The sequence below is a fragment of the Spermophilus citellus genome (genome assembly GCF_964194105.1).
Source record: "Spermophilus citellus genome assembly, chromosome: 6".
Classification (NCBI taxonomy): domain Eukaryota; kingdom Metazoa; phylum Chordata; class Mammalia; order Rodentia; family Sciuridae; genus Spermophilus; species Spermophilus citellus.
The window spans coordinates 37,008,889-37,022,142 of record NC_138187.1 but is presented as its reverse complement, the minus strand read 5'-3'; the positions used below and the strand labels follow the sequence as shown (position 1 = coordinate 37,022,142).

At 38.8% G+C, this 13,254-nt stretch overlaps 1 protein-coding gene across 6 annotated transcripts in view; it reads left to right on the top strand.

Moving 5' to 3' along the window:
• Window positions 1-13,254, top strand: part of RNF216 (ring finger protein 216) — a 133,061-nt gene that overhangs the window by 49,886 nt on the left and 69,921 nt on the right. For all 6 annotated transcript variants that reach the window (XM_081298702.1, XM_081298701.1, XM_081298700.1 and 3 more), the window contains 4 exons: window positions 1,719-1,769; window positions 2,522-2,659; window positions 6,275-6,423; window positions 6,917-6,995. In XM_081298702.1, the coding sequence (XP_081154828.1) occupies window positions 1,719-1,769; window positions 2,522-2,659; window positions 6,275-6,423; window positions 6,917-6,995 (417 nt within the window). The remainder of the gene's footprint in view (window positions 1-1,718; window positions 1,770-2,521; window positions 2,660-6,274; window positions 6,424-6,916; window positions 6,996-13,254) is intronic.

Genomic DNA, 13,254 nt, shown 5'->3' with positions numbered 1-13,254 from the left:
ACTTTCGAAAAGTTGTCTTCTTCATCTTTCCATCACAGAATTCCTGTGATTGTTAATATCACCAACGATCACATTAGAAATGCATTTTTAGAAAGAACTGGCAGATTGATGGATGTAGCTTAGTTAATTATAGTCATTGTTGTTCTTGATGTCTAGATTGTTCCATCTCTGGCCAAGGGCAGCTCCTTCAGCTTAGTCCCTCTGTGCTGACCATGGTAGGCTCTTAACACTTACTTGCTTTCTAACACAGTGAAGTGATCTAGATTCAACTTGTGCTTTCTGTGACTTGGCTGGATCTGGAATCAACAATTTCTCCAAAGTATTTTATTTTATTTACTAGGAATTTCATGCTGAGATTTCTATTTTAAAACCTGATTTACAGGGTTTTTTTAACTTTAATTTTTTGTTTGTATTACTTCTTTACTAAAAATCTTGGTTCTTAATAACATAATTCTTATGAAATTATATCATTAAAAATATAAAATGAACCAGGCACAGTGGCACACACCTGTAGTCCCAGCTACTGGAACTGAGGCAGGGGGGTTGCTTGTGCCCGGGAGTTCCAGGCCAGCCTGGGCAGTGTTAGCAAGATCAAGAACAAATGTGATCATGCCATTAACTTGGTGAACAGTTAAGTTTGTTTCTGCTTATTTTCATCTTTCATTGAATTGTCTTTTTTTTTTTTTTTTTAAGTCTGATTTTGTTCTTCAATTTTATAAAATTATCCTGACTCTTTCCGCATGTGCTCTCACTCCCCCATATCTAGGCATTCTTGTTAGGTTTTTGTTAACAGTGGTGATTTTGAAACAGGGTCTTGGCATATTGTCTGAGCTGGGCTTCAACTTGTAATTCTCCAGCCTCAACTTCCCAAGTCGAGGTGGGTGTGCCACCACATCCAGCTTTCTTACTGATATTTCCTTATTTTATGTAAAAGCAAATATGTGTATGTATTGACATATGTATTTTATTTGCCTTTTTTTTTCCTTTTGCTGTGCTGGGAATTGGTGTGAGGGCCCCGCACATGCTAGACAAGTCTCTGAGATACATTCCCCAACTCCCTCTTTCTTATCCAAAAGGAATCACACTCCTCTGCCCCTGCTTTTTTCACTTAGTCATATATCCTGGCAGTCACATCGCAGCAATCCACAGAGATTTACTTTTTTTTTTTTTTTTAACTGCCTAGTACCCCATTATCTGTAGTACCAGAGTTTATTCAGACAATTTCCTATTGTTGGATGTTCAGATTTTTTCCCCAGGTTTTTGGTGTTAAAAATATTACGATAAATAAGCTGTGTATGCATCCTTTCATATTTCTACCCAAGGGTATCTTTGGGCCAGACCCCTAAAAGTGTCATTGTGAATCTGTGCCAAGTTCTCTTCCATCATGGTTGTACTATTTTATGCTCTTACCAGTAATATGCCTGAGTGCCTGGTACCTTGTGAAAATACCAAGAAAGTATATCATACGCTTTGACCTGTTTAGTTTTTTTGTTTGCTTATGCTGTTCTTTGCTATTCACAAGTATGTTATGTATCAATCTTTTCCATTATTCACTATGTGAATTTATTTTCAGGTGATATTTTAAACTATTTAATTTTGTAACTGAAGAGATACCTATTAATAATAGCTGTATGTTTATGAAAGTAAATATTAAATGTTTTTATCATCTTTACTAAATTTGTATCTGAATATATAATTTTTTTGTTGTTGTTCCTTAGCATGAAGACTTTTTGCTTGCTCTGCAGATGAATGAAGAACAATATCAGAAGGTATTTTGAAATCTCACCTAATTCATTTATTCTGGGTGTTCTTGTGCACTTTCTGTTTTTTAATAACATTTCTTCAATGTCTTGAAGGCAGACTTGTCCTGAATAACCTTCTGTTGATCTGCCAAGTTTGCAGTTTACCCAAGTTACTTTGAAGTACATGAACTAATAGTGTAGCCTGAATCAGAATTGAAGGAAAGATAGTGATGGAGATGTTCGTATTATAGAACATAATCAGGAATCCAGTACATAGAGTGTAAAGAAAAATGTAGACCTCAGAAAGCACTTAGAGTTGGTGGGAAGGCCTTGGGCCAGGGATGTTCTATGTGATATCTTCCATCTTACATAGTGGCCTTTTCTAGAGAGCTAAGAATGGGCTGGTAGCTGGATCCTTTCTTGCAGTGAAGAATTAGATCCTGGTATGTTACTTGAGATTGGTGCTTTAGTTAGCTTGTATTTTTTATTTTGAGAAAGGGTTCACTGAGTTGCTGAGGTTGGTCTCCAACTTGTGATCCTCCTGCCTCAGTCTCCAGAGTTGCTGGAAAGCTCACTATCTCTAGCCATGGCATCCAAACCTGGGTTTAGATGGCAGAAAACAGCTCATTGTTATTTCATGGCTCCTGGGGGTTGCTTTTGACCTCATAATGTATGCTAGGGGTAGGAGGCTTAAGAAGATAGGAAACAAGTCCTCCCCTAGACTCTAGTGTGAGTGTGTGGGGGTGTTGGGCATTCACATGTGTCTCTGTGGCCTATAGGATGGCCAGCTAATTGAGTGCCGCTGCTGCTATGGGGAGTTTCCATTCGAGGAGCTAACACAATGTGCTGATGCTCACTTGTTCTGCAAAGAATGTCTCATCAGATATGCCCAAGAGGCTGTCTTTGGATCTGGAAAGGTAAGAAATGTAGAACTGTGTAATACCCATACATAGGAAACAGTCACACTCAGGCAACCATGCTGATAGACCAGGAGCTTTGCTGGGGTGGGTAGAATTCTATCAGTGTGTTAATATATGCATAATTTGATTTGTGTGATTATGTTGGTTCTAGGCACAACAGTCTTCAGGGAATGATAGGACTCTTTCATGCCCCAGGCCCTGCCCCACCTTCCTGTTCACAGTCAGTGGGATGAACCAGAGGGAGAATGACCTATTTGAACACAGGAGAGAATGTTAGTGGTTTTTATGCATGTTTTAAAGGATTTTATAGTTGTATAAAATAGTAACTATCTTATACAAGATCATATTTCTCCGTCTGGGTTTAGTTTCTTTTAACACCAGCAAAAGGCAATCTGGAAAGGAGTTTTATGTTTTTTATACCACTAATGTTAATGGTGTCTTATTCCAGCAGCAACAGAAAAACTAACAGTCATTTAAAATGAGGCCTTTTTAATCATGAGTGATAAAAGATGCACCAGCATGTAGCATATTTCCTGAAGCTACACTGAGAAATTGCCCTTACATGTCAAATATCAGTTTACTCTTGAGACAAATTCAAATTGAGAAACACTCTACAAGATTACTGACCAGTACTCTTCAAAAGTACCAAGGTCATGAAAGACCAACAAATACTGAGTCACTGTCTCTGAGGATATAGAGGGAAAACAGACTCAACCTTAGGTTCTTCCACTGTACATTTGCAGATCACTTTTGTGACCCCAAAATAAGGGGATTTCTCCTCACCAGCAGGCAAGCAAGTAGTCAGTTTAGTGGACACCAGCTGGATATCCTCTTAAGTCATTTGAATTGTGTCTACTTAGAGTTTCAGGTCCCACAGGTTGAGATGCTCGGTACTCAATATCAAACACCAGTTGAAAGTTCAGGCCTCCAGCACTTCTGACCAACTGGCTGCAAATTGGAGTTCCCATGATCAATACCTTAGGCTCAATTAATTCACTTGAGCCAGCTTGTTGATCTCAGGGAAGCTCTAACTTACATTGACCAATGTATTATAAAGGAAAATTATAAGGGATACCAGTAAACAGCCAGGTAGAGGGATACATAGATAATGTCCCAATCATAGGAGCTTCTGTCCACATGGAATTTGAATGTACCACCTTCCCAGAATATAGTTGAGTTCTTGTTCACCTGCCTATCAGTCTCCATGTGCCCAGCTGTCCAGAAGCCCTCCAAATCCTGTTCTTTGAGTTTTTATGAAGACTTCATTACTTCATTGCATAGAAGCAAATGAAGCATAGACAATCTTGTAGAAATGTGATGGGAAGAAAAAGCATGCTCTAATGCTAATAGAGAGACCCAACAAACCCTGGCAGTGCAGATTCTTCTTGGTGTGTATGCAGTGTGCTTTCATTCCTGATAAGAGACAGGACTTACGATCTGAAATAGAGGTCTTATGATCTGCTAACAGAAAAAAGTAGGTCAGAGAATTTCTTTGCAGTCAACTTTTACAAAGAAAGGTCTGGAAGGATTAAGAGTATATTTTTAGATCTATGACTAGCCTTGAGGAAGAGAAGTTCTGGTTTCTCTAACTTGCCCTGGAGGTGAGGGAGAACAGGTGAACAGAGGGTAAGAGATCAGACAAGAGATAGACTGTTTTTTGAGGGTTTTTTTTTTTTTTTGTTTATTTTTTGGTGTCTTGTTTTTGGCACCAGGGATTGAACTCAGGGGCACTTAACCACTGAGTCTCATCCCCGAGACGGTCTCACTGAATTGTTTAGGACCTTGCTAAGTTTCTGAGATTGGCTTTCAACTTGAGATCCCCCTGCCTCAGCCTTCCAAGCTGCTGGGATTATAGCACCTGGCTGAGAGACTGCTTTCTGAGGGCGGAAGTGCTCCAACATTGTAACAGAAGACTGTCTTTCACCTTTATTGCTCTGAAATTATTTCAGAGCCACTTTAGGAACTAAGGACAAAAAGCCAACTACCTTATAATTCTGGTCAAACTACCTTATAGTTCTCGTCATTTAGGAAATAAAAAGGGCCAAGGGAACCATGGATAAAAACCAGAATGTGTAGCTATCACACTAACACAGGTTGGAAGAGGCAAAGAACACATGGCAACTAGAGGTCATGAGGGATCCTAGACCAAAAAAGACAATATTGGAAAACCTAATGAAGTAGAAATAAAGACTTGCTTAGTTAATAGGATTGTACCAGTGTTAGCTTCTGATTTTAAGTGTGATGTGTTTTGTATACAACTTTAACTTCAGGAAAAGTGATTAAAGAGGATTCAGGAACTTTGTACTATTTTTGCAACTTCTTAAAAGTCTAACATTATTTGAAAATAAAAAAGATTTTGTTTTTCAAAAAGCATGATTTTTTAGAGTCTAGCAGAAAGCATTGGCCCTTGGGCCTCCCACTTATAATTGCCTGCATATTCTTGAGAATTGCTGTGAACATTAAATGAGATCATGTGTTTAAAGGGTGTATTTTCCTGGGTTCGATTCCCCAGCACCACAAAAAAAAAAAAAAAAAAGTATTTTCTGACACATCATAAATGCTTCCTAGATTTTAGCTGTATTTTTTAAATTGTTTATTTATTGCTGGGGATTGAACCCAGGGGCACCTTACCGCTGAGCCTACATCCCCATCACTTTTTTATTTTTTATTTTGAGACAGGGTCTCACTAAATTAGTGTCTCACTAATTTGCTAAGATTGTCCTCAAACTTGTGATCCTCCTGCCTTATTCCCAAGTCACTCAAATTATAGGTGTACACTCAATGCTCCGCAACTATATTTATTTTTAAGGTGCTTTTTCTCATATGTCTGATTTGTTGTGTCTGTCTTTCCTGTTGAAAATGTTCCTCGGATGGCTAAGCTTTTCTTTCATATTAAAGAGTTGTTTGGAAGCTGTTTGAGTAGTGAGGATTATAGGCTGGTGAATTTGACTGTAGGTGCCTGGATAGCATTTTGTGTTGTGAACTTTAAATGACACTCTCTTAGGTCTCTCTACCGGATTTGGGTGTGGATCCTGCCCAGCAGGTGTGAGACCACGTTCCAACATCCTAGAGCTGAGTGGGAGGCAGGAGCTGGAGAATTCCCTGTTCAGTGTGCAGGCTTCACAAATCCTAAGTTTAGGCCACACCTTAGCAATGCCTTTCTCTGGGAATCTCCTGGTTCCGTCTGAAGGGAGTTGGACCTGAAGGCCAAAACAATTTTTTCTACCCTTTCCCCACCCTTCTATCTACCTGGGGCATCTCCTGCTTTTTAGGATTTATAGAGGGAATCGGCATGCTTCTGATCAGCATCTCCCTTTCAGATACTTATCTGAGAACTTCCTCCTTCCATCCACTAAGCCATATGCCCTCCACCTTCCATCTTCTTGGATTGTGATTTACACTACTAGATGGACTTTGTGTTTTTGTTTCATTTTGTCCTTATTGGAGTGTGATTTCTCATAGAGGCAGGAGGCAGAGAGATCTTCATTCTGCCACTTCATTCTATCACTTAACTATTGTTTGCCTTCTGTTGAAAGATTCATTTAACCTCTGAGGTTTTTTTACTGAAGACTTGCTTGACTTTTCTTTTTTCTTTGCCTACTTACTTTCTAGTCAGAGCTCAGCTGCATGGAAGGCAGCTGCACATGTTCATTCCCAACCAGTGAACTAGAGAAAGTCCTTCCCCAGACCATCCTGTATAAATATTATGAGCGAAAAGCTGAAGAGGAAGTTGCTGCAGCCTATGCTGATGAGCTTGTCAGGTGAGTTTTTAGTCAGCTCTTTCCCAAATATGAAGGCTGCCCTGAGCATCAGGTGAAGGAAATTATGTAACAAAGCTATGTCTTCCAGGTTTCCTGGCTTTTCTTATTGAGACATAAGATAGCCAGTCAATTTTATTAATGGAAAAAAATCAATAGAACAATTTTTTATTACTTTCCTTACTCTTCCTCATAATCTTCTGGCCTGCAAGTATAGTCATCACGACCTGGGTTGGAGAAAAAGTGACATGCAAAGATTCTTATAAAAGTTGGAATATGTTTATTGAGTGGCTGGCAATGAGTTGGGACCTAGAAAGCTGTTCTTTGTAATGGCTCTACACCTTTCATTGTAAAGAGAGGTTCAATCCACGTTTTACCGAAAACTGAAGAGTTAAAAAACAATAAACTGTCCAGCTCAAAACTCCATTTTAAGGGAATAGTCACATGAAACCTAATCAGCTGTTAATATTCTGAGTAGTTCTACTTTTGATTCCAGGTGCCCCTCCTGTAGCTTTCCTGCATTGTTGGACAGTGATGTGAAGAGGTTCAGCTGTCCTAATCCTCGCTGCCGAAAGGTAGGGAAACATTTTTTCCTACACATGTATACTGTGTGCTTTATATCTGTATGCCAATGCATGAGAAGGATTTGAGTGCTCTCTTTTTCATAAAAGCAAATGAAGATCGATACTTACTTTGTGAATGATTGTTGGTATGGTTATAGAGAAGGGTCCACTTGTGGAATTCCAGTTACAGTTAGCTCTGGATCCCAGTTTTATGTCATCAGATACTGTGATATAAACTATGAAGATCTGGATTTTTTTTTCTTCTACTGGGTCATTATTTTTCTTGCTTGCCCTTTTCTCTGCTTCTGCTCAACTCCCCACCCCTACTCTCTTGCCATCCAAACACACACATACCTCCTGCCATTTTCCATGTGCTAGAGACACTTCTTTGAAAAATCTAGTCATCATGGTAATGTCTCTGTCATGTCTGGTAGGTTTTAACTTGTTTTCCTCATTCAAATTAACTATTATCATGTGAGACCAGAGCTATCTAATTACCTTATTTCTACAAATCTTTCTTCTCTAACTCAGCTCCTACTTTTTGAACTAAGAATGTCTTAAAATTTATGAACTATTTATAAGCCAGTTAAAAGTTTTCATGAATATTGGCCATTCATATAGACAAATGTGTTTTAACCATTTTTCTAAAACCATGTGATTAGAGTTGAACATTGTAGTATCCTGGAGAGAATGAAGAAATTGAAGTAGAGATTGGAGAATAAAGAAAATTTTATTCCTTTTTTTTTTTTTTTAAATACACGACAGTGGAATGTATTACAATTCTTATTACACATATAGAGCACAATTTTTCATATCTTTGTATAAAGTATGTTCATGCCAATTCATGTCTTTATATTTTTTTGCATTACAATTCTTACTACACATATATACCACAATTTTTCATATCTCTGTATATAAAGTAGGTTAACACCCAATTCATGTCTTCATACATGTACTTTGGATAATAATGTCGATCACATTCCACCTTCCTTGCTAATCCCCTGCCTTCTCCCTTCTCCTCCCTCCCCTCTTCCCTATTTAGAATTCATTTGTTCATTTGTTCGTCCCATGTTCCCCCTCCCTACCCCACTAGGAGTCAGCCTCCTTATATCAGAGAAAACGTTCGGCATTTTATTCCTTTTGTTTTCAACATGAGTATTTCTGTACAAAATTTGTTTGTGTTCTTACAAGTGATGTGATTATTTAATAATTTGTTTCCATCCCAGTCTGTTTTATAATAATTGTCCCAATAGTCTCTGGCATCTTGGAACTAAGAAAGCATGGTAACTGTGCCCTTGTGTGAGTCTAGTGTGTCAGGCACTGGATGCTACAAAAGGCAATTCATGAACAGGGGAAACAGCCAAAGGAAGGAATGGGTAAGAGGAGGAGTGAAAATGGAGGAATATTTTAGGCCCCACGAAGCAGCAACAGCTTGGGACATTGGTTGATATCGGGAATATAAAGGAGGCTCATGAGCTGCGTGGGACCAAAGCCATGCAGGACCTTGAGCATCATTCTGAGATTGGGGGCAGCACTAAAATATCAGGAAGATTTGTTTGGCTGTTGAGTTCAGGTAAGAAATGTACATCACTGCTACCTTCTCTGGGGTCTTCATAAATTGCTTAGAAGGAGCTAGGAGCTGGGAGCTATGTTCCCTGGTGTTATTTCAAGTAAAATAGGCCAGTGAAAGTACTAATATGCAATTTTGAAGACCAAAGAGGAGGAGGCCACTATTCTCCAAAGATATTTAGAAACAGCCTAAAGGCACACATGAATCTGAAACAGCATCCAGTGAGTGTGTTTAGAATATCAACTTGAGATGTTAGTGGGAGCTTCCAAACAGCTCTTAAGAACTCAGAAAAGAACACCAAATATTCTTTCTCTCAGTAGAAGGAATATACATGCCCGGGAGGTGGGCATTTAGGTTTTGTTTTTGTTTTTTTTTTTTTTTTTTTTTTTGGACAGTGTGTGCACAGGTGAGCAGGTTGCTTTCATCAAAAGCTATTGAGAACAGATGTGGAAGTAGCACAGGCATATACACTCTCACCCACTCACTCATTCACACACTCTCAGCATTGCACTCCCCCAGCTCAGTGCAGAATGAACAGTAGGAAATCCCTTACACGTGCTTCTCCCTGGGGAGGGGAAGAGTTGAAGCATAAGTTCAGCATTCTGTCTTTACAGGAGTCTGCCCAGGATATTTTTCTTGTCTCAAACAAGTCAGTGCTAATGGGACTGAGAGAGAGCAGAGAATGCTGAGCAGCTTGTGCTGCTCCAGAGGACTAGTAGACAGTGCCCAATATACCATGGAGATTTCTCTTCTTGGGTGATGGAAAAAAGAAAAGGGAAGAGTGGATCCTATGCCCAGAGTTCTAGCTTTTCCAGGGAATGCTTAAGAGACTGGTTTCTGTCTTACCAAACTCAAATGCCATCAGGACTCAACATATTGTAGATGCCTGGGAGCTGGATGACTTAAAAGAACTCCAGGGATTCTACAGTACCTCAGACCAAACATGAGACAAAGCAGGAGTTTATATATTCTTAGATGGGGTTTAGGGGGAGGTTGGGGAAACAAACCTAAAACCTCATTAATTGCCAATTTACATGTACTAATTCAAGACAGTGCATCCACAGAAAAGGTTTGAGAGGCCTCCAGAATCAATCAAGGTTCATGGGTGAAGGTTTTTCCTTATCTAAAGTTAAGTTTATAAAGACTGGGTGAAGTGGGTGAAGTGGCTGTTTTTCCAAATGTGCAGATCCAAACACAAAAGTAATAAGGCTGACCTACAAAAAGAGAGAAGCATGGTCCAGCCAAACAAGCAAAATAAAATTTTAGAAACTGACCTCAAAGAAACTGATATATATGAATTACCTGACCAAAAATATTTTTCAATGTAACATCATAAAGGTGGTCAGCAAGCTTAAGAAAGTCTTGTGTAAACAAAATGAGAATATCAACAAAGAGACAGAAAATATCAAAGAGAACCAGACTTAGAAGCTGAAGAATAAGAACCCAATTGAAGAACCCACTAGAACAATTCAGTAGCAAATTTGATTAAGCAAAAGAAAGAATCAACAGAGTTGACAACCGGTCATTTGAAATTACCCAGGACAAGGAACAAAAAGAAGATATCAGGCTATAATCCCATCTTAAGTTGAGGAACATCTGTATAGACACACAGAATTCTACAGTATGTATAGTTATGCATAAATCACTATCTGGTATAGAGTTTAAAATACATAAAATAGTATTAATAGATACACAATACAAGAAGATGTAACTTGTGATTAATAACAGTGTGGGGAGGGCTAGGGATATAGCTCAGTTGGTAATGTTTGCCTAGCATGTACAGGCCCTGGGTTCAATCCCCAGCACCACCAAAAAAAAAAAAAAAAACTGAGTATATGTAAAAGGTGGATACTTCGCACTTCCTTTGTACAAAGGTTCAGTGATTGAAATAGTATAGTACTTGCGTGAAGACAGACATATATGAATCAATGAAACATAATAGAAAACCCAAAAAATCAATCCACACATTTATGGTCAACTAATCTTTGACAAGAGTGCCCTTATATACAATGTGGAAAGATAGTCTCATCAATAAATGGTGCTGGGAAAATGGGATATCCACTTGGAAAAGAATGAAATTGGACCTTATTGCTCACCATTCACAAAGTCAATTAAAAATGGACTAAATGGAAAAAAAAAAAGGAAAAACTACCATGTTGGACTTGGCACTGATTTCTTAGTTATGACACCAAAAACAAAGAAGTGGAAGCAAAAATAGGGGAATCAACTCTTCCCCTCCCCAGTGAGACTACAGCAAACTAAAAGACTTCTGTGCAACAAAAGTACAAACATCACCCATGGAGAGCCATTAAAATCCTTTGAGATCAGAGGATATATTCTGTTCATTGCGACATCATTTGTAATTGACATATGGCAAACAAATGTCCATTGACAGATGAATGGTTAAAAATGTGGCATATATGCATGATAGGATATTATTCAGTCTTATAAAAGGAAATTCTGTCATAGTACAATACAGGCGAGTCTTGAATATATTATGCTGAGTGAAATTAGCCAGTCACAAAAGGGCAAATATTGCATAGTTCCATTCGTATACAGTATCTAAAACAGATCAGAATAGCGGCTTCCAGTAGCTGGAAGGAAGGGAAATGGAGAGTTGCCATGCATTGGATAGCTTCATTTAGACAAGACGAAAAAGCTCTAGACATCTTCTGTACAGCATTTTGTTTCTGGTTGACAGTACTTTACTCTTAAAAGTTTGTTTATAGGGTAGGGTATGTGATGTGTTTTTTAATCATAATTTTTTGGAAAAAAAGGAAACAAATGGTCCACTATCTGTTCCCTCTGCCAAGATGGATGTGCAACATGAGCAAGAAACGTTTCTATTTAATGCTTTGGAGGTTTGAGTTTATCCCAGCAGCATAACTTAGCACACCCCAAAAGATACAGATCCTGAGGACCAGAACTGGCTCTGGGGTTTAAGAAATGGAGCAGACTTGGTGGAATCGCAGACACAGGTTAGGTGGTGACAGGCTGAATGAGGGTGGGATAAGGTCCAAGTGACTAACTCCTGCTTTGGACCACCACACAGATGATGGTGCTATTCACAAATCTGCAAATAGAATCAAAAGGATTCAGGGGGAAAGAAAATTTAGTTTTGTTTTGGACATATTTGAGATTTCAGGGTGGAGGTCTCCAGTTTGTGTCCCTGTCCCCACCAATACCTGGCACAAAGTAGGTGCTTAATGAATGTTTGCTATGTGATTAGACAACCAGAGTATGGAGCAAAACCTAGGCTGGAGGGAGAGCTAGAAGTTTGGAGGCAGAAGCAGTGAAAGGAGGAAATGAGTAGATTACAAGAGCCCAGAAGGGAACAAAAAAAATTTTTAATAATAATAATAAAAAGACTTTTTTTTTTAGATTCTCCAAAATTTTACTGTTGTCACTTTAACTTTAGTATTAATGATTAAAAAAAAAATAAAGGTAATTATAGCAAAGGAGGAGAAATGTTTTTTTAAAATAGCCCAAAAGGGTGATTGCTGCCTTAGGAATGTTGGTTCGTGGTGCCTGAGCTCACTCAGTGTGTCCTTCATTTTTTTTATTCCAGACTCCCCCACTCCCCATTACTGGGGATGAATCCAGGAATGCTTTACCACTGAGCAACATCCCCCATCCTTTTTATCTTGAGACAGAGTCACTAAATTACTGAGGCTGGCCTTGAATTTGTAATCCTCCTGCCTCAGCCTCCTGAGTTGCTGGGATTACAAGTGTGCACCACTGGCTATTTACATCATCTTATACCTATTTTAACAGTGTTTGCAGTGAAAAGTCGTCTTATGTCTATTTTAGCAGTGTTTGCAGTGAAAAAGACTGCATCACAAGGCATTATAGATTATAGGACTTTGTATTTAAGAACTTGACTTGGACCTATGAATAGCATTTACTTTCTAGGCTCCCTGTCTGCTGTTGCTGTAATGTCTGTACGGAAAATAGAAACCAGAGTGCAAAGAAGTAACCAAGCCACACCCTCCTCCTTTGTGAGCTGTGGAGTGAGATGCCACTAGGTGGCACTGATGCTCCATGAGGAAAGGGGTCTCTTCCCTATTGAATGTTTCAAAAGTACATATGTCAGCAAAACTGTCTTGCAAGCAGAATTGACAGAATTCTTTTGGGCTTAGTGTTAAAGCAAACCACTACATGCTTTCAGAATTTAACATCAAAGATGGTAGTGTTGTTAGGGTGTCTGCTTTTTCCCTTTTGCGTGTATAGATTACATGTATAACACTCCTCTTTTCAGCAAGATGGCTAAATGAACCATTAATCCTTAAGGATTCTGCATGTTTAAGAATTGAACTACTAGCTAATTTTGGCCCATGTAAGATGGAGGGCATCTGCTTTCTCATTATAGTGTCTTGCCAGTAATCTAAACTCCAGTTGGATTTCCAGGAACTTGTCACTCCGAGATGAGGTGTTTATATTGATGCATTTTCTGGAGGAGAACTGCATGCCAGAATCCCTGAAGAATCAGACACTGCATATCTGATGAAATGGAGAGAGGTAGTGTTTTATTGATATGGTGGCGTGCATTCCAAGCCCTCTGCTCCCTTGAGTGTTCTCAGATAAAGCATTCATCAGTTTGTTTTTAGCATGCTGCATTTAGGAATAGATTGGATATATTTGGTATGGGAAGAAGAATGGTAGATTTGAGAAATTTTGAGGAGGAGATTTGAAAGTGATGCT